We start from the raw sequence: 21,587 nt of genomic DNA on the forward strand, positions 1-21,587 counted from the left end.
TTCTATGAAGGATTCATATAAAATGATGAGTAATATACCTGAATCAGTCGAAGCTGCATGGGTGATTAAATTTTCTTCTTGGTGAGTCAAACACCGTAAGCCTAACTCTGGAATGTGAGCGATCTTGGGCCAATCCTCACCTGTGTGTCTCTTGCGTCTTTGCAATAGGATGGGACAATCCACAATTATTAGCTTCTGCAAAGACGTTCGCCTACGCATTCCTTCGGGGAGTGATGCCAATCTGGAGGGATTCACTATTGGCACAGTTGAGGGGATTCACTAGAAGCCAAGAAATAGATGTGTCAGGCTGATACTGAAAAATTACCCATAAGTTAACCAAAGAAATTAAGAACAATTGTTATTGAGTTTTGATGAAAAACCTTGTTGGAGATATTTTCCTAGCAAGGTTTGCTGATGAGAGAGAAGGCAACAAGAAAACATCTGCACCTTTGTAACTTAAAGGCCTTAGCCTGTTATAATCCTCCTGTCCTGTGTTCACCAACTTCGTTAGGTACATACTACAGAGGAAATTACATAATTTTATTCTCTATGAAAACTAAATATGTAAAGGGTGTGTCTGTGCGGTTGAAAAAACAAACACCAACAAAAAAATATATATCTAATTCAAGTTGCTGATGCCTAATTTTTACCAATTTTTGAGTCTAAAATATAAATTTCTAAGTACAAGCTGATTTCACCCATGAAGCAATTGCTTACCAGCAGTGTCCCATAGTCTAAGGTTAACTGTGCTACCATCAACTAACCACGACATTAGCACTAAAGTTGTCGAACACAGTGGGCACTGGGCACATAATCCTACAAGGATTTGAAGAAAGAAAACATATATCATAATGTAATTACTAGAATAGTTAGACTCTGAGTTTATTCTTATTCTTACATTTTAAAGCTGGATTTGTGTGAAAAAGTAAACCGTGGGGAAGTTATTGCTGATATAAGATCTGAGCATGCAAGTCTTTCCAACAGCTCCACCACCAACTGTGATGAATCTTGGTGTGCTTCGTTTCCTTCATAGAAGTTTCAAGCGCCTGTTTGCATCACCAGGCTATAGTTGTAAACTAAATATTTATTCCATGTATGATTGCTGCATGCTTGGACATATATGGTAGTCTTGAAAAAATTTATACGTTTTTTGGAGGTGGTAATTAATCTAGAAAGAAACCAAAAATACAGTTCTTTAATAAACATCCAATTACGTTCCCTAATCTTCCACTATGACAAAAAATGGAAGTCCCTTTGAAATTGTTGAGGTGGCCATTTCACAGTTCCAACATATGATACAGCTGACTCTTGTCATCTTATTTGGAAAGTAAATTACCTGGTGTCAGTTAGGACAAACACATTTTCAGTCTCCAACTATTATATGTTTAATTTAATGAATTACATGCTTAATTATGTAGTTAAATTGTTATCCAAAACAACGCCTATAGTGTTTTCAGCCTGAAAGAGTAGTATTACAGGATGAGTGACAGATGATACAATTAGTAAAATGACTATTTGGTCTTCCCCTCCCCCATCAGAAAGCTACTATTGCTTGAATTGTAATTTTAGAACCAATTTCAGAGCTTACCGACTAGTCAACAAGAGGATCTGGACCCTCAACAAGAAGCCTAGGCTTCAGACAACAAAATTCGGGATTTTTATGATTTTTCATAGATGTCATTTATCTAAGTGTCCATGGCTAGATTACAACTTTGTGGTGTGCTAAGCTTCCTTAAAAAATAAGATCACTTCAAAGATGAAAGTTAAAGCACTTACCAAATGACACCTTTAAAATTCTTAGTCCTAAAGAGCCATCTCAATTGAGTAATCACATATTTCTCTGCAAAAACAGCTAACCAGTCTAATTTGATTCATTAAATTGCCAATTGCTTGTGCTTTGTGGTAAGCTATATCAACCACTCATCTTCTTAATCCATCAACTAAAGGCCTTTATCACCAACTTATTCTATTCCATGTTTGGACTTCACAAAAGGGGAAAGCTAAAGAAAATAAGAACTACACAAACTTGCTGATATGATTAATTCACATGTCTAGTAATTCTTTATGATTAAAATGGTTAAAGTTGGAAAAGCATAAAGATGAAAATTATTGACAATTAGTTTTGCAAGCAAAACAAGTATAATGAGATAAATTAACAACATATTGATTTGCAATATCTCAATGTGAACCTATGCTTCACAAGGAATTATAGCCAAGAACAAGCTAGGTTCTTGAAATTAAAGATATCCTTGAAGTTAGGTTGCAGTCTTTAAGAGCTAACACAAAAAGCTATCATAAAGAATGCAATATTGCAACAACTTTTTGACATCCATTACAAATGGGGAATCAGATATAAATTTAATATAACCCAGTTTACTGATATAAATTTTTTTTTTCTACTCCTTTCATATCACAACTACTCATTCTCATCAACTATTTTGAATTCCCTGTAAAAGACATATATTATTCGCCTCCCCCTCTGTTTTTCCTATGCTTCATCGTCAGAGTCCTGCACTACTTTTGGCAGAGGGAAGAGAAACCAGAACTTTCATATTTTTAAAATACATAGAGCAGCAAAGACATCATTTGGTGTTGGTAATATATATATATATATAGAAAGAATAGCTTCACCAATGAAAGGCTTTCACTAATACGCTGTCTATATATATATTGCTAGTAATAATAGTCAATGGATCTCTCATGTTATAATGGATCATCTGTTAAAGTGAAAACTAATTGCTTATACCTGAAGATGTATCATAGATTTTGCTATAAAAGCTTCTACGAAGACAAACATAAGAAGCTCTTGAACATCAACTTATGGTCTCAAACCAAGGCAGCCTACCCTGTAATAACTGATATAAAAGCTAGAATAAATATTTAGGCACAATTTTCATTTAATTGAAATGAGTATTTGAATTAATGATGAAAAATCCAGTCAAAATGGAGCATAAAGTGAAATGCATCCCTAAAATCGTGCATATCTAACCTCTAAACTCTAAAATTAAATATCTAGTTGTGTATTTATTTCAAACTAAGCTAATTAATCAACATTAGGATTTGGCCAAATGAATATCTATGCAAAAAGTTGATTCTTACCATTCAGTTGCCAGATTTGGCCCTCCCCACAATATTTAATCTTATTTCAGTAATTGCCAGTTTTTTCTCCGATTACACAATGGACCATGAAACACCATATCAGGTACATCATATCATCAACTCTGTGCATGGAAAACCGTATATTATTAGAAATCAAGAAACAAAAGAAAATAAATGTAATTTACTAACTATTTCTTCTATGCTTCAACAGGTTGCTATACTTTTAAAACTAAAATTTAACAACCACGAAATATTGTTTCACTCCTTCACAATATCCACTACTTGAGTATAACTAAAGCATCAAAATACAAAGTTCTAATGAAAAGTAAATTAATCATGACATTTATTCCTGCATAATTTGTTGACTAATTAAAAATAGGATGTCTAGAAAGGCAATAATCAATTAATTATATAAGGGATATCCTCGTGGCACTTTATTATACATAGTAGAGCCACTTACTATTGAAGTGAGATGTTTTATCCAAACCCTTTTTCTTATGAACTTCATGTCAACCTCGGCCCTTGTAGTGACAACCCTAATGAGTGCTCCTTCATCTGTTCCTCGTTTGTTAACTGCCAGACAAAGAATCTTCTCAAAACACTTCTCAGGAGGAGTCAAGCATTTAATTGTGGCCCTTAGTATTGCAAGAAACTCAGGGTCAGAACTCTGCAGATCCTGCATATAAGACCGAAAAAAAAAAAAAAAAAAAAAAAAAACAGGAAGAGAATGAAATGAAATGTATCCTTTCTTCTAGAAGATGAAATTCCCAGCCTTAGAGATCATGGATAATATAAGTCTAAAATATGTAACCACATAAAGTTTCTTCATTAACTCCCAAGAAAATGACATCACTCTGTTTTGATTCAAGAAGCCCCTAAATTCCATTTCATTTTTTTCAACATTCTCTTACTTTTTATATCACATCAATCACTTTCTATTACTATCCAAATAAAAAAATCACTACAAAACAAATTTTTTTCATTTTTCCATACCAAACATCCTTACTTTTTTCACTTTTTCAAAAAAAACATTTTTACTTTTTTTCATATCAATCAATTTTTGCTACAATATCAAACCGAAACCGAAACGAAATCGTTTACCAAACGAACCATTCCAAGCCAAAGTGCCATGCAATAACTCAATCAACAGCAAGATGCGAGGTCAAAATGAGAACAAAAATACATTATTTCTTTGAATTCATACAGAGCTCAATTTCATACCTTGTTGATGTCATTTCCAAATTCATTTTTATATGATTCAGAGTAGTATTGATTTGCGCTTTGTTCCTAATCCTGATAAAGTCACTAGTATTTTGTATTTAATACAAAAATGAAAATGCCCAAAAATTTCAAATTTCATATTAAGAAGCTCATAACAGAATCAACTTAATGTCTATTCGCATGCCATTTCTCTAAATACAATCATTGCACAAATCCTCCATAATTCTCCTACCCCATTCTGCTTTCATATGCATTTCCCTCTAGAATTCAGAAACTCAAGTGAATAAAACAAACAATAGCTGAAAAATGATAGACAACCCTTCAATTTGAATGGACAGTTAGACTCTACAACCTTCTCAAAATACTTGTCAGAAAGTGTCAGTCTTCAGATACCTCGACCCTTGTAGCACTTAAAACTGTGGTCAGTCTTCAGATCGTGCATATAGTGATTATAAAAAAAAAGAGTGCCCTTTCCAATAAATCAATCATTTTAAACCAAGACGATAAACATATAGAAGTTTGAAGCAATATGAGAGGATGTTTAGGAACAATTTCCACTTAATGGTAAGAGATATAAAGTGACATGTGGGAAGCTTATATGTAAGAAATAATTGAACCAAAATGAATACCAGTGCAGCTTGGAGTTCTCTGAGTGTTGTTTACAGATTGGATCTTCCGCAAAGTATTTGCTCGAGTTTCACCAAGTGCCAGTTTTCACTCTGTTAAAACAATGAGAAATAAAGCACCAAACTATGTATCGTTGAAAATGAAGAAATGAAATAAAAAATAATAATTTACCAAATATTTCTCCTAAAATGTGAAGAATCACGTATGCAGTGCCCTAGATTTTTTAATAAGCTTCCAATCCCCTGTTTCGTCTGGGCTTCAATTCGTTGTTGCCGCTTCTGCATCTGAAATTTAATGACCAACAAATACTAAGAGAGAAAAATGAAGAAAACGAAGGTGTAGAAGGTGGGACCTTTAATTTCTACAGATGATTCAAATAAAATGACGAGTAATATAATATACCTGAATCAGTCGAAGCTGCATGGATGATTGAATTTTCTTCTTGCTGAGGTGGATATTCTAAGTTTAACTCTGGAATGTGAGCAATCTTGGGCCAATCCTCACCTGTTTCTCTCTTGCATCTTTGCAATAGGATGGGACAATCCACAATTGTTAGATTCTGCAGAGACGTTAGCCTACGCATTCCTTCGGGGAGTGATGCCAATCTGGAGCATGTACTAATGTCAAGCAATTGAAGTGATTTGCAGTTGTGGATCCACTCTGGTATAGCCGTCAAGCTTTCACAATCCCAAATCTGAAGTTTTTGTAAAGTGGTAGCATGTTGAAGCCCCGAGGGGAGAGACGCCAATTTTGGAAGTCTCCAGAACAAAATGGAGAGGAGGCTCGTAAGCCCTTGCCATTGCATCCCATCCTCATCGTTGGCTAGCTCAAGATTAGGACAATCCATAAGACGTAGGACTTGAAGGGCAGTGAGATGTTGTAGGGAGAGAGACTTTAATATCTGGCAACCATATATCGTCAAAGACTTAAGAGAAGAGAGATTTCGCAGTGGCAAAGTTTCTAGATCCTCAATAGACTTGAAGTATATAGACTTCAAATTTGAGAGAGGAGTGAATGAAGAGGAGTCTGTTGCTGTTGACGTTGGGCTTTGCGGTGCTGCCATATTCATCACCATTGTCTGTTGCAGTGGCTTTGAGCTCGCTATTTCAAGGACCAACTCTTCTTCAAGATGTGGAAACATTGGCATGGAAGTCAACATAGGGCAATTGTAGATCTTTAATTTTGAAAGACGAGGAAAGGGAGGGAGTAAACGATGCTCCGTTACTTCAACGGAATTATGACTATCACTATTTACCTCCACAGAAGAATCCCTCCTCCTCCACCACCCCTTGAGATTAGGGCATACACTGAGGCTGATATACTCGAGCGATGGGAAAAATGGTGTTGGTGCCGTCGAAGAAGAAGAGAACTCATTGCTATCACCATCGTCTGATATGTACTCCATAGCCTTCAAATCCATAAGAGAAAGCTCCTTGAGGGAAGGCAGTTGACTCAATGGTGGTAGATATTGGATTTTCCGACAATACCTTAATTCAAATCTAACAAGATTTGTGATCAGTAACAAAATCCAACTCGGAAGCTTTGAACCCCGATAGAATTGTAAGAAAAGATATTTCAAATTTGAGTGTGGTTGGAAGCCATTCAATGACGCTTCATCCTCAACAACATCCAAATTATCGACATCTCCTTCAATACTCCACCGTATATTCAAAGTATGAAGATGTTGTTTCTCATTTAGACTTGCAGCCTTAAATTCTGACGCAACACCTTTCTCATGTCCCAAATTTACAATCTCTAGCTTTCCTCTTAGCTTATTTAATCCCTTTAGTTCTTGTAAACCACTGCTACCACTATGTCTGGAATGAGAATCCAAGTGGACATAAAATGTGGATAACGTCCGAAGATTAGTCAGTTGCCCCAATCCAAGTGGCATATAAGTTAAACCACAAGCATCTATCTCAAGATGCTGAAGGTTGACTAATTTTTTAATGTCTCTCGGCAATTCTTTTAGTGACTCACAAAAGGAGAGTATTAGTGTTTGCAAATTTTGCAAACTGGTTAGAGAATCTGGCAGCTTCTTCATACCTATGTTTCCTGAAAGATCTAGATACCTTAAATGCTTCAACTTTCCGATATAGCTTAAATTTTGCAACGGAAGTGGATAACTTGAAAAATCATGCAAATCCAACACACGTAAGAACTTGGAACTTGAAAAAGTTGCCTCACAATCAATATTATCCTTAAAGTGCCGTCCAAAGTAAAGAAGTGTTCGCATCCGACTTGCTTTACACAATAAAGTTGGAACTCCACATGAAATATTTATATCGTAAGCAACTGATACATGCCGAGCTTTCTCATCAATGTTTCTCTTCTTATCATCTATTGTGGTGATCAACGATCCTGCCACTGATATGGCAAGATCATGCATGAGATCGTGCATTTTGCATTTAATTACATTACCAAACCCATCTGTTTCAGCTTCTTGAAAGAATGATCTCCATAGTAAATCCATAAAATACTCATGACCAACCTCTTCCAAGCATCGATTTTGATCATCAGATGACTTGACAAACCCTTGTGCTATCCAAAGCTTAATAAGCGTCAGTATATTAATCTTGTAATCCTTTGGAAACAAACTACAATAAGCAAAACAATGCTTCAAATGTGAGGGAAGATGGTCATAACTCAGCTTCAAATTTGGTAAGATATCATTTTCTTCTTGAGATATTTTTGAAAGTTCATCATTCTTAAAAGACAACCACTCTGTTTCAGGATTTTTTAAGTACAATAAGCTTCCTATTGTCCTTATAGCGAGAGGGACACCTACACACTTCTTTACAATCTCCTTCCCAATTGCCACAACGCTTGGATTTTTCGGCTCTTGTCCTTTTTCAAATGCAGTTTGCTTAAATAAAGACCATGATGCGTGCTCATCTAAACCCCTTAATAAATGTGGTTTAGTTGTGTGGGTAATCTTTGCAACATTTTCACTGCGTGTAGTTACTAATATTCTACTGCCTCTTGCACCACCCATCAACAATTCTTTCAACTGAAGCCACTCGATAATATCCTCATTCCACACATCATCCAGAACGAGTAAGAATTTCTTTTCATCAATATTTTTTCGAAGTTCTTTAACCAAAGTATTCATTGCAAGCTTTTTTGTTTTTTCACTTGTTGCAGATTCTAAGATTTTTTCAACAATGATTTTAACATCAAAGTTATCGGAGACACAAACCCACATTTTTAGGTCAAAATGCTTTTCAATCTCCTTACTAGTGAATATGAGTTGAGCTAGTGTAGTCTTTCCTAATCCCCCGATGCCAACAATTGGAAGGATTGAAACATTCTCTTCGACACTAGAGTCCGTCAGATGGCTTATAATTGCCTTCTTATCATCCTCTCGACCAATAATTGCTTCTGCTTGTACAAAAGAATGAGTGTTATCCCTCTTCTTATTTGTAACTGGTGTCTCTTTAGTGCGCAACTTAAAGTTGAAATTCATTGCGTCTGCATTAATGGCATCTAACCTCTTCCTTATCACCTTAATCTTATGGCCCATTTTAAGAGCATATAAAAGCTGGTTTGACTTGGAAAAGAAGATGCGTACCTGTAACATCCAACCCTAGATATTAGGGTAATCTAGTTTACATGCATCAAACTCATTAATGTGACATTACTAGTATTATTAATTTTATTATTCAAAAAAAAAAAAAATCAAGAAGCGTAGATATAATGGAACCCTAGCAGCATGTTGCATGGTTTTACAGGATTTTATTTTTATCCAAGTCCTGCTTCGAGAAGTAAATTGTATGTGTTTAATTGTTAGAAATTATTTTGAAATAAATTTTACCCTAACTGCTAGGGGTATTTTTGTCCAAACTTTAATTTTAAGCCCTAACTGAAATCCTAATGAAACTTGGAATAAAAACCTAATCCTATTTGAATTAGAAAAGAGAAACTCTATCCTGAAACACACTGTATTCGATCGACCCCTATAGTCCCCTCACTTTTTTCCTTCTTCCGAGATTTGAGGTAAAAATATACTTTAACCCCCTTAATTTACCACCATTTTTTCACTTATGCTATCAAAATTTGAAAATGACATTCGAACCCCTTAAACTACTCTCCTATGTCAAATAAGTTACTATGGTATCAACTATCAATTGGTGTCAAAATAGACGGAAAAGCAATCATTCGTGCTACATATGACTACTTTTAAATATTTATTACCAAAATATCCCTAAAAATTAAAAACCAAAACGAAATGAAAATACTTAAGTAAAGTTTTGAACTGAATTAAAAAAAAAAAAAAAAATGGAAACAAAACGCTACCAAAATCCAAAAGGGGTGGCCGAACTACGCTACCCATTTCTTTTTTAAAAGTAGTTTTTTTGTAGTATTTTTAATTTTTAATTTTTTTTTATCTATTTCTTTTACATAATTTCATTTTTTTTATTTATTAAATAAATCAAGGGTATTTTTGGAAGTTAAATTGAAAAATCACCATGTGCAGTTCACATGACTACTTTTGGTCTATTTTGACCCCAATTATTAACAAAGTGGCTTATTTCATATCGGATGGTAGTTTTTTTTTTTGACATGTCCGCACAAAAGGGATAGGAGGATTCAAATTAGTGACCTCAGCTTCATTAGGAGTGGTCCTAGCCGATTGAGCTATCTCTTGGGGACATATTGGATGGTAGTTTAAGGAGGCTAAATGTCACTTTTTAGAGTTTAGTGCATGGTATAAGTATAAAAAAAATGCTAATTCAGGGAGCTAAAGTGTTTTTTCTCCAAACACCTATTCCGCTACCCCCTATTTTCTCATGAAAACTTCATACTTCTCTCCTGTTGTGAGACATAGTTCTATTCGTGTTTTGCTTGCCATGGTTGCTTTAAATGATTTGGAACTTGAGCAACTTGATGTGAAAACTGCATTTCTGCATGGTGAGCTTGAGGAAACCATTTACATGCATCAGCCAGAAGGGTTCATTGCTGAAGGTAAAGAAGATCATGTTTGTCAGTTGAGGAGGTTGTTGTATGGTTTAAAACAATCTCCAAGACAGTGGTACAAGCGCTTTGACAGCTTTATGATCGGACATGGTTACACAAGAAGTAGCTATGACAGCTGTGTGTATTACAGGCAATTGTCTGATGGTTCTTTTGCTTATTTGTTACTCTATGTGGATGACATGCTTATTGCTGCTAAAAGCATGTTGGAGATTAAGAGATTAAAATCTATGTTGAGTGATGAGTTTGAAATGAAGGATTTGGGTGCTGCGAAGAAAATCCTTGGTATGGAGATTCACAGGGATAGAAAAGCGGGAAAGTTGTACTTGTCACAGAAAAAGTACATTGAGAAAGTACTTGAATGCTTTGGTATGCATAATTCTAAATCAGTGAGTACTCCACTTGCAGCTCATTTCAGACTCTCAGCAGCGTCAGCACCACAGAGTGAGGAGAAGGAGCAGTTCATGTCACATGTTCCTTACTCCAGTGCAATTGGAAGCATCATGTATGCTATGGTGTGCACTCGTCCAGATATTTCACAGGCAGTCAGTGTTGTTAGTCGTTTTACATGGCGAATCCGGGCAAGGTTCACTGGCAAGCAGTGAAATGGATACTCCGTTATTTACGGGGCACTACAGAGGTTGGTTTAGTCTATGATAGAGGCAGTGGTATCAGTTCCAGTGTTACTGGTTATGTTGATTCAGATTATGCTGGTGATTTGGATAAAAGAAGATCTCTGACAGGTTTTGTTTTCACTCTCTCGGGGTGTGCCATTAGTTGGAAAGCGACTTTACAGTCGACAGTTGCTTTGTCCACTACGAAGGCAGAGTATATGGCAGCAGCAGAGGCAGTGAAAGAAGCTATTTGGCTCAGAGGTTTGGTTAGTAATTTGGGTTTGCAACAGGATGAGACTGTTGTATTTTATGATAGCCAGAGCGCAATACATTTGACCAAAAATCAAATGTATCATGAGAGGACCAAACACATTGATGTCAGATATCATTTTCTTCGGGAGGTCGTGACACAATGTAATATCATAGTGAAGAAAATTGCTACGGCGGAAAATCCAGCGGACATGTTGACTAAGCCACTTCCGATCCTTAAGTTCAAGCATTGCTTGGGCTTGATTGGTGTTTGTAGTTTGTAATTACCCTTAAGGGTATTGGAGGAGACGTCTTGAGGATATTTGTGTTGAAGACTTGATGAAATTCAAGTCAAGGTGGAGATTTGTCAGATTTTGTGACTTGTTTTCACAAGTCTTACCGTGGGCCCCACAGCAGTATGGCATCCCATACTCTTTGTCTTGTTTTTTTTCTCTCCCACACGTCTCTCTTTCTCTCCATCTATTGAGCTTCTTCTAGAAGCTTTGAGAAAAGGCTGGCTTTGTTTTATTTGAAGCCATTCGGTCATCAAGAAGGTGAAGAGGGCAGCAGCAACTTAAGCAAGAAAAAGAGAGAAAGAAGAAAAGAAAGAGTTGCTGAGAGAGAGGGACTTGTGTTGCAAAGAGAAGAAGGGATACACCATTTTTTTTCTTTCATTTTGATCTCACTTTTGGAGTGCTTAAAGCTTAGAGAATTTTAGAGAATATTTTTCTCTTTTGTATCTAATTCTCTTTTGAGTGAGATTGGGGTGTATTGGGGCTTTTGGGTTTGAGTGGTTTTGTTTGTACTACTCTTTGTACTCCACTCTTTTGTTAGTGAATTTCTCCTGGATCGTCTCCGCCAGTGGATGTAGGCTTGTTAAGCCGAACCACTTAAATTTTGGCGTCTTGTGTGGTTGTGTTTATTTTTCTATTCTGCACTTTTCTACTTCTTTGGTGATCTTGGATTTGCATTTGTCACAACAAGAGACACAAAACTTTGTCAGATTATCGTAACTTGGTCATAAATGGCCATGGTTGTGGTTTTGGAACAGGATCCTCTCTAGTCCATAATGGACTGGAGAATATCCAATTCATGGTTAGTATTTCTTCTCGCCACCCCTGTATTTTTTTATTAATTTGTTTTTTTTTAAAAAAAATAATATTTTATTATTATTTTTATTAATGGGATATGTTTCCTATATGTGGCCCTATGACTTTTGAGAAGAAATCATAACCATAAACTGGATATTCTCCAGTCCATTATAGAGTAGAGAGGATTCGATTCCTTGCGTTTTTATGTTCTTCGTCACACCAATTGATTTCACATGTGTGTAATTAGATTATGGGCCTAAAAAGGCGTTTTAGGTTAATTAGGCCAAAAACTAGCATGGCATGTTTTTTTTTATTTTAAGTCCGTTTAAGTTGTATATAGCTTTAGAATTGAGAAACTAGTTAGGAGAAGATTCAACTAAGTTGGGTGGCAATTCCCCATCTTAAAACTCAGAAAATTAGTTTTAAAATTTTTGATAATCTTCTTAAGTAAACATAGGAAGATAAATTAATTTCTAACTAAAAATGGTTTTACAAATCATTAAATAGAAATAAAAGGTATTTTTATGGAACTGATATTTATTTAAAGTAAATTTTTATTTTCATAGTAAAACACCAAGAAAACGGGTTTTAATCAAGATTAAGCCCTAAGCCTCTTTCTAACAAATAAATATTTTTTATAAGGAGGAAAAGCTAGGAAGGGTCAACGATTATGACCTACTTCTAACTAGGGTTTGTATGATTAGAATGTAAAGTTAAGGCTAACATGTCTTAGCATCGTGGGTTAGGTAGTCAGGCCTTATTTGTGATGCTCCAAAATTTCAAAACTTGAAAAAAATACAACCATTCAAAAAATAAAAAATTTGTTAAACACTTTTATAATGCAACTGTTACTTGCAATGGTTTTAAAACCTTTTTATTTAAAAAGCAAAAAAAAAAAAAAACAAATCAACGTTTAGCTTATGGCCAAACATTTGATGAGGGACCACCAAACGTTCGACCCGTAACCCTAGAACCGTTGGGTAATATTACACTGAACATCCATGCATAGTATCGAACGTTCGATGACAGTCTGAAAAGTAATTTCAACCTATTATCCAGTACTTTTCCAGCATACTACATGCCCCTTCCCCTATAAATACCCCATCCTCGTCTTCATTCCTCACTCCCACACCCATCAACCACTTCATGTTTTCTTAAGGTTGCATGTTGTTATCGTTTACTATGTTTTATGAACCTATTAAGAGCCTAGGGTGGTGAGATTTGTTATGTGCTGGTTTAGACATAGTAGCCTTGCATTATATTTTTGTTTTAAAAATTTAAGAAAAAAAAAAAGGAAAATTTCAATTCTTATTAAAAAAATCAAAATTTTTTAATTTTTTAATTTTTTTTTTTAATTTTTTAATTTAATTTAATTTAATTTATTTATTTATTTATTTATTTTTTATTTTTTTTATATTTGGCTAGCACTTGGGTTATATTTATATAGTTTTATTTTTCTAAAAGTTTTAGTATTTTTTTGTTTTTATTTTACTAGGGGTAATTTCGTTATTGGAGGGGAACATTGACAATGTTTTGATAGTTTGGGGAGACATTGTTACAATTAAAAGTTTGGATGAGACATTGTCAGTTAGGTGGTAGTTTGAGGGGGTACGTGACTTTCCCTATATTTTTTTATAACTACTATGTAAAATTTATGCATAACTAGATGGGGGAGCTGTATGTCATGTTATGTTTCATTCCACTTTATTTTCATTGAGTGTTGAAGGGCACAAGAGAGAGAGTTTTAAGAACTCTTATGAATTTATATTTTATGACTTTACTTCTCGGCATTTAAGTTTAATAAAGTTTTGGGAAAACTTCAGACAACTCCCCAAACTCTGACTTGTTTTGACACCACTCTCCCAAAGTTTATAAACCCTCAATTAAGGGTATCGAACTTTCAATTTCTTTCAATTACCTCATTCTATTAAGATTTTTCGTTAATTTTTGTCAAAATGCCTAAAATACCTATATCGTTTTTTATAAAAAAAATTTGCAAAAATATTATAAAGATGTTTTTTTTATAACAAAAATAAACACCTGAATCTTTACAACTTTTTTATTTTTTATTTTTTATAACAAAAAATAAGGGTATTTTATAAATTTTGACAAGATTTAACAGAAAATCCTAACTAAATGAGGGAGTTGAAAAAAATTGAAAGTTCGATACTATTAATTGAGAGTTTTTAAACTATAGAGAACTACTTTCAAAACGCGTAGAAGTTTATGGTAGTTTTGTGAAATTTCTCCTATAGTTCGATACCCTTATGTTTCATTCCACTTTATTTTCATTGAGTGTTGAAGGGCACAAGAGAGAGAGTTTTAAGAACTCTTATGAATTTATATTTTATGACTTTACTTCTCGGCATTTAAGTTTAATAAAGTTTTGAGGAAATTTCAGAAAACTCCCCGAACTCCGACTCGTTTTGACACCACTCTCCCAAAGTTTATAAACCCTCAATTAAAGGTATCGAACTTTCAATTTCTTTCAATTACCTCATTCTATTAAGATTTTTCGTTAATTTTTGTCAAAATGCCTAAAATACCTATATCGTTTTTTATAAAAAAAATTTGCAAAAATATTATAAAGATGTTTTTTTTATAACCAAAGTAAACACCTGAATCTTTACAATTTTTTTATTTTTTATTTTTTATAACAAAAAATAAGGGTATTTTATAAATTTTGACAAGATTTAACAGAAAATTCTAACTGAATGAGGTAATTGAAAAAAAATTGAAAGTTCAATACTATTAATTGAGAGTTTTTAAACTATGGAGAACTACTTTCAAAACGTGTAGAAGTTTATGGTAGCTTTGTGAAATTTCTCCTATAGTTTTTAAGTCAATGAATTTATTATGTTTAGTTAATATTCTAATTCTCACAAAAAAAAAAAAAGAAAAAAAAAAAAGAACATAGTCCCAACAGATTGAGAGTGTTAACAATACCTCTTTTGCCGTCTTATCACGGGTCATAATTTCTCTCCGCAAAGCTTCAGTGGAGAAATCATCTAGCAAGTCATCTGCATCATACATGGCATGCTCTAGCTTTTCCAGCCAATTTCTAACTGCATGCCTCACAACCTGTTGCTCCTCTGCATCCAGAAGCACAACTTGGATTGTGGAAACTGTGTCCTTAAGCTTTTCAAGTTCATCTTTGAAACCCCAGAGCAGATTGATCTCTTTGAAAGCCAGGGGACCCAAATTCCCAAGGATCGCCTGAGCAATGTTGAAGAGAACTCCTTCTGCCATTTCTTGGAGGTGAGTGGAGGAATGCTAATTAAAGATAAGTTTTTTTGGTGTGTGGTAGGAAGGCGTAGGCTGGCCTATATATATTTATAACACCCCTTGCTTGCATGTTACACATGAAATATAGAAACAAATTAAAAGGTGAATTAGGTTCTTGGCTTTTGCTGAAGGATGTTAAAGGATATAAGTTGTTTGTGATAATGTTGATTTTGTATTTCTTAAATCAATGGATTTAGATTATATTTATTAATTCTAATTTAAGGAATATGTTTGTATTTGAAATATTTCAAATCATATGTAAAGCTCTATAAATAAAAATGTGTACTCAAATCATACATTACGCAATTATGTAGCCTATAATATATGCCGAACCACCTTAATTTTTATGTCTATCTTTATTTCCTTTATTTATTATTATTCCGCTTTATATTAATCATATTATGTGTTTCTATAAAGGAAGCCACTAAGCGGCCAAATGAGCCTTTTGTTGAAGAGAATTAAGTGCTACATATCCAAATTTTCTTTCCAAAAGTAAGTTCCCAAAATGATGTGTCACAATCTTATGAGATTTATTATTCTGAAAAATGTGTTATCAACTCATGGGATGGTGACACATCATTTAGGAACCAACTTTTGAGAAGAATATTTGGGATGTTTACCATTTCTCTTTGCTTAATCTCAAAATCATTATGATATTGTTATTTTAAATGTACGTTAACTTTTTTCTTTTATAAAAAGAAAACTTACGAAGAAAAATTAGGAAGATTATACAAAACTCATGTTCCTTTTTTGGGTTGCTTTTCTTGAATTCCTTAAGGTGTTGAAGTTGGTTTCCTCATTATTCTTTTTCTTTTTTCCATCGTTTGTAAATAATACCTTTCTTGAATTCTTTCAAGTATTGGATTCTTTGCCCTTTCTTGACATCTACGAAATCGAAAACTTTCTCTCCCAAAAGAGATGTGTGGAATAGAGTGACATGGATCTCATTTACATGCTGTTATTTTAATAACAGCATGTATGCTGTAATAAAAGTAACGGCCGTTGCTTTTACTACAGCATACATGCTGTTATTAAAATAACAGCATGTAAGCCAGATCCGCGTGACATATAACTTATCATGTGTTGTTGAGATTTGAACATTTTTCTTTAATCTCAAAATCATTATGTTGTTGTTATTTAAAATGTAATTTTTTTTTTTTGAAAAACAAAAAAAAAAACACTTACGAAGAGAAAGGAATATTATGCAAAACTCAAGATCTTTAGCTACAACCTAATGATTAATTTGTAATCTTGTAATCTTGTATAAGTATTCTTGTTTTCTTTTCATTGCCGAAGAACAGAAGATGCTTTCACTGTTTGGGATACTTTTCTTGAATTCCTTGAGGCGTTGAAGTTGCTTTCTTCATTATTCTTAAATACTTTTCTTGAATTCTTTCAAGTATTAATTGGATTCTTTGCTCTTTCTTGCAATCTTCGAAATGATCAAGAACTTTCTTCCAAAAGAGATGGGTGGAATAGCGTGACATGTAGCTTATACCACCCACCCTCTAATCTAGACCGTTTATTTGAAAATAAACGGTTTAAAATAAATAATTCAAATCAAGTCAGACTATTGAGGGATGGTTTAACCACCTCAGAGTAGAGCTGACAACTTTTTGACAAGACCCGTGAACTTGATATGAACCAAACATGAAATTAAAGAGTTATGGTTAAAGAGTCTAATCTGCTTAATTATATGGGTCAGGTTATAGTTGACCTATACAGTCTTTATACCCATGCCTCGACACGACCTGAACGAGACACGCAATATAGTGGCTAGCAATTTTTGGCATGAACTGCGAATCCAATACAAAAGTAGAGTGTTATATGGTTGAAGGGTTTGACCCATTTAATTAAATTGGTTGTATTAGGGTTGGCCTATATAGTCTTATACCCATTTGGGGTGTACAAGTGAGGCGATTATTAACTGCTAACCGAGTAATCAGATAATCAGAAATAACCCCAACTGATAACCAAATAACAGCCTAGACCGGTTGTGGTAACGGTTATAGGCATTTAGAAGTCCGGTTAATAACTAGGTAACCGAATTTTATTATTATTATTATTATTATTATTATTATTATTATTATTAAATTACTTTAAAAATGTAGGTCCGTAGCCGTAGTTCCATTGTCATCAGCATCCGTGTTTGAATTTGTAATGTTGATTTATTTTTTGGATTTGTAATGTTTTTTTATGGAAGCCTTGCAGAGGAAACTAGTTTTAGATTGATTTTGGATTTGTAATTGTTGTGAATTATGAATTAACATATATAATTCCCGGATCACCTTTTTTTTTTTTTTTTTTTTTGAAGTGAAATCTTACTCATTCAATCATTCAAAAAGCATCAAAGATTACAACTTTTGGCATGTACAACTTCATAAATAAAAGGAGGATATTCTTCCATTCATTCCTCAATTGATGTCTTGAGCACCCCCTTTGCAAACAAATGTGTAGCTGTATTTGCTTCCCTTTTTGTATGCATCACGACCCAAGATCGGAAACTATGCAAAACAACCTTCGCATCTTCAATCAACATACCATATCTCTACCACAATTGGTCTTCCGACTGAAAAGCATGAACAATCTCTATAGCATCACCTTCCAAAATAACATTACGTAGCCCTAGATCTTTATCAAACAATACAGTCTTCCCGGATAAGTCTTTGCCATTGTTGGATCGATGATATACAAAAGAGACATTTGAGATAAATAACAAATAAATAATAGTATTAATACTTTAGTAGTTTAAATTAACAATATATTATGAAATATGAACATTTTTTCTCAGTTGAATTAACAAATTTGAAGTTTTATATTAAAAAAAACATTTATGAAAATCGGTTTATAACCAATCTTCAATAACCGCATAATTACTAGTAGTGATTGTCCCCAAGAAGTAGCTCAATCGGCTGGGACCACGCCTAATGAAGCGGAGGTTACTAGTTCGAATTCTCCTCCCCCCTCTTGTGCAGACATGTCAAAAAAAAAAAAAAAAAATTACTGGTTGCAGTTAAACGCAAGCCTAGCGGTTGTGGTTATTTAAAATGGAACCGATTGCAATTGCGGTTATGAGGAAATAACTGATACTACAACTGGTTGTACACTCTTAATACTCATGCATTGACACGACTCGAATTCGACATGCAAACACAAATTGTCACCCATTCTAAAGAAGTGGTTTAATCACCCCTAAACATATTTTTTCCTTTCTTTTTGTATTATTGTAATGATTAAAAAGAAGGGAAACTATATGTACTCACTTCTAACTACCATGCAATTTATAATATCTTCCCAAACTTTCAATTGATGCAATGTCATTCCAAACTACCATTGATGTTGCAAGGTACTCCATCCTCATAAAAAATAATAAAAATTCCCTTGATAAATAAATAATAAATAAAAAAACATGAAATTCCCAAAAGGGCAGTTTCCTAGATATTGCAACAATTGAAAGTTCTATAACTATTAAATAAAAGAATTACGCTAGAAGCGCGACTTCTATCTCTTTTTTGTAGGGTTGACAATTTTTGACATAACCCGTAAACTCGACACGAATTCAACACGAAATTAAATGGTTATGGTTGAAGAGTTTGACTCGGTTAATTTAATTGGTCGTGTTAGGGTTGACCTATATAATCTTATATTCATATTTCGATACGACTCTAACCTAACACGTGACATATATAATGACATGCAATTTTTGACATGATTCGTGAACTCGACATGAACCGAATACAAAATTAGAGGGTTATGGTTGAGGGGTTATTAAATGAGTCAGGCTATGGTTGACCTATATGTACACATGTTTCGACACGACTTGAATCCAACACATGAATTCAAATTGCAAACCCTTACTTTTTGGTCCCAAAGTGACGTGAATTTTGAAATATATTGGAGCAATATATGAACTTAAAAAATAAAAATAAAAGAGAAAACTTCACTTTGGACTCCTAAACTATCACCCCTTTTGACGTGCCCCCCTCAAACTTCAAAACATCTCACTTTGAACTCCTGAACTTTCAATTTATATCATTTTGAACCCCTACGTCAATTTTTTCTGTTAAAACAAAAAAAAAAAAAAACAAAATTACCGTTCAATTTTCTTTTTATTAAAAAAAAATTGAAAAAAAGTCACAAGGTGGCCCAACTGTGGGTCAACTTGTGATTTTTTTAATTTTAATTTTTTAATTTTTAATTTGAAATTAAGGATAAATTAAAAATTTTATAAATAATTTAGGGGTATAAACATCATTGTCAAGAGTTTTAATGAAAAAAAAAAAATTGACGAAGGGATTCAAAATTATTGAAATTGAAAGTTCAGGAATCCAAAGTAAAAGGTTTTGAAGTTTGAAGAGCATGTCAAAGAGATGATAGTTCCAGTGTCCAAAAATAAGTTTACACTAAAAAATAAAAAAGCATTGCATCCATCCAAGTCGAATCCATGTTGAAGAGTACTCAGGGTAGTGAGCAGCAGGTGCTAGAATGAGTGGCAGTGATAAGCAGGTGGTGCAGGTGGAGTTAGAGACTCCTGTACAGGAGAACACTTCTCAGGGTACAAAGGTCTCTGCTTCAGGAGTTAAGGAGCATCACACTATAGCCACAAACATGCCTAAACGCACTATCAGGCCTCCAACCAGAAACGATTTTGAAGACATGGTTTCTTATGCCCTTGTCATCAGCAGGGGAGATCTTACTACTTTTCAAGTGGCTATCAATAGCCAAGAGAAGAGCAGATGGGTGGGTGCTATGGCGGAAGAGACGGAGTCTCTGCATAAAAACCAGACGTGGCATTTGGTAGAGCTTCCAGAGAGGAAGAAGGCGATAGGATGCATTCAAGAAAAATGAAGCGGTATCAGAAAAAGGGGAAGAAAAGTTCATGGCTTGCCTAGTAGCAAAGGGTTATTCACAACATAAATGGGTTGATTATGAGGAAATATTTTTTCCAGTGGTCAGACATACTTCCATTAGAGCAGTATTGGCTTTAGTAGCTCATTATGACATGACATTTGAGCAGATGGATGTGAAGACAGCTTTTCTCCATAGTGATTTGGAGGAGCAGATTTACATGGAGCAGCCAGAAGGGTTCAGTCAACCTGGACAGGAGCACTTGGTTTGTAAGTTGAAGAAGTCACTTTATGGGGTTGAAGTAGTCTCCAAGGCAGAGGTATAAGCGATTTGACTCCTACATGATCAGAATTGGCTACAGGAGATGTGAATATAACTATTGTGTGTATGTGAGTAGCCTTGATGATGGCTCATTTATTTTTCTGTTACTGTACGTGGATGATATGCATATTGCAGCTAAAAATATAGTGGAAGTCAACAAACTGAAAGTTTTGTTGAGTAGAGAATTTGACATGAAGGATTTGGACGCAACCAAGAAGATTCTTGGGATGGAGATTTGCAGGGACAAGGATGCCAAGAAATTGTAGCTATCTCAGGCCGGCTATGTGAAGAAGGTGTTGGAGAGGTTTAGCATAGAGAATGCGAAACTGGTGAGTACACCTTTGGCGAATCATTTCCGTTTGTCTACCTCATAGTGTCCAAAGACAATTGAAGAAACTGAAGACATGTCTAAGGTCCCATATGCTAGTGTAGTGGGGTGTCTGATGTATGCTATGGTATATACCAGGCCAGATTTTGCTCATGTAGTCAGTTTGGTGAGCAAGTACATGGCAAATCCGGGGAGACAGCACCAAGATGCAATCAAATGGATTTTCAGATACTTGAAAGATATTACAGAGTATGGCATCACTTTTGTTAAACAGAAAAGTGATTTGTCAGTCGTCTGGTATGTAGATGCAGATTATGCAAGGGATTTGGATGACAGGAGGTCAACTACGGGTTATGTGTTCACTCTTGCAGGAGGACCCATTTATTGGAGGTCTATAATCCAGTCCATGGTTGCAATGTCCACAACTGAGGCGGAGTACATGGCAACGGCTGAGGCTGCAAAGGAAGCTTTGTGGCTTACAGGGTTAGTTAGGGAGCTGGGTATTCAGCAAGGCAAAGTTCCGTTGTATTGTGACAGTCAGAGTGCCATTTACTTGGCAAAGAACCAGGTGTATCATGCAAGAACCAATCACATTGATGTGGGGTTTCACAAGATTAGGGAATGGGTTGTTGAAAATTGTTTGAAAAGATTCACACTTCTAAGAAAGCAGCGGACATGTTGACAAAGCCTATTACCGCAGACAAGTTCATGCTTGAACTTGACAAATGTCTCCAAGTGCTAGAAAGGAGACGAAAGGAGGGGGCATCCCCAAACTTATCAGTTCCAGGTGGAGGCTCAATACTTAATTATCTTCAAAGAGGTGAATACTCGTCAAGGTGGAGATTGTTGGAACAAGTGGCTCATATTCTACTATTGGCACATTTGTGTAATTAGTTTATGTGGGTCTGGGGACAAATAAGTTGTAGAGAT

The 21,587-nt window shown here is 34.7% G+C and overlaps 1 protein-coding gene and 1 long non-coding RNA gene across 2 annotated transcripts in view; both read right to left on the reverse strand.

Annotated features, from left to right (window-relative positions):
• Positions 1 to 143: 143 nt before the first annotated feature.
• The window catches only part of LOC148587347 (uncharacterized), a 24,572-nt gene continuing 3,128 nt past the window's right edge, over positions 144 to 21,587 (reverse strand). Inside the window, exons 2-3 of the long non-coding RNA XR_015911466.1 lie at positions 381 to 489; positions 144 to 279 (exon numbers count right to left, since the gene is read on the reverse strand). This is a non-coding gene — a long non-coding RNA (uncharacterized LOC148587347). The remainder of the gene's footprint in view (positions 280 to 380; positions 490 to 21,587) is intronic.
• On the reverse strand, positions 4,972 to 15,124 carry LOC148587348 (putative disease resistance protein RGA1). The gene is made up of 5 exons (XM_088513423.1): positions 14,822 to 15,124; positions 7,732 to 8,518; positions 5,350 to 7,671; positions 5,119 to 5,231; positions 4,972 to 5,039 (listed from the first exon to the last, which is right to left on the reverse strand). Exons 1-4 carry the CDS (start codon positions 15,122 to 15,124, stop codon positions 5,206 to 5,208), a joined length of 3,438 nt encoding a protein of 1,145 aa, XP_088369549.1. The 3' UTR covers positions 4,972 to 5,039; positions 5,119 to 5,205.

Source organism: Corylus avellana, chromosome 2 (genome assembly GCF_965113065.1).
Source record: "Corylus avellana chromosome 2, dhCorAvel1.hap1.2, whole genome shotgun sequence".
NCBI lineage: Eukaryota > Viridiplantae > Streptophyta > Magnoliopsida > Fagales > Betulaceae > Corylus > Corylus avellana.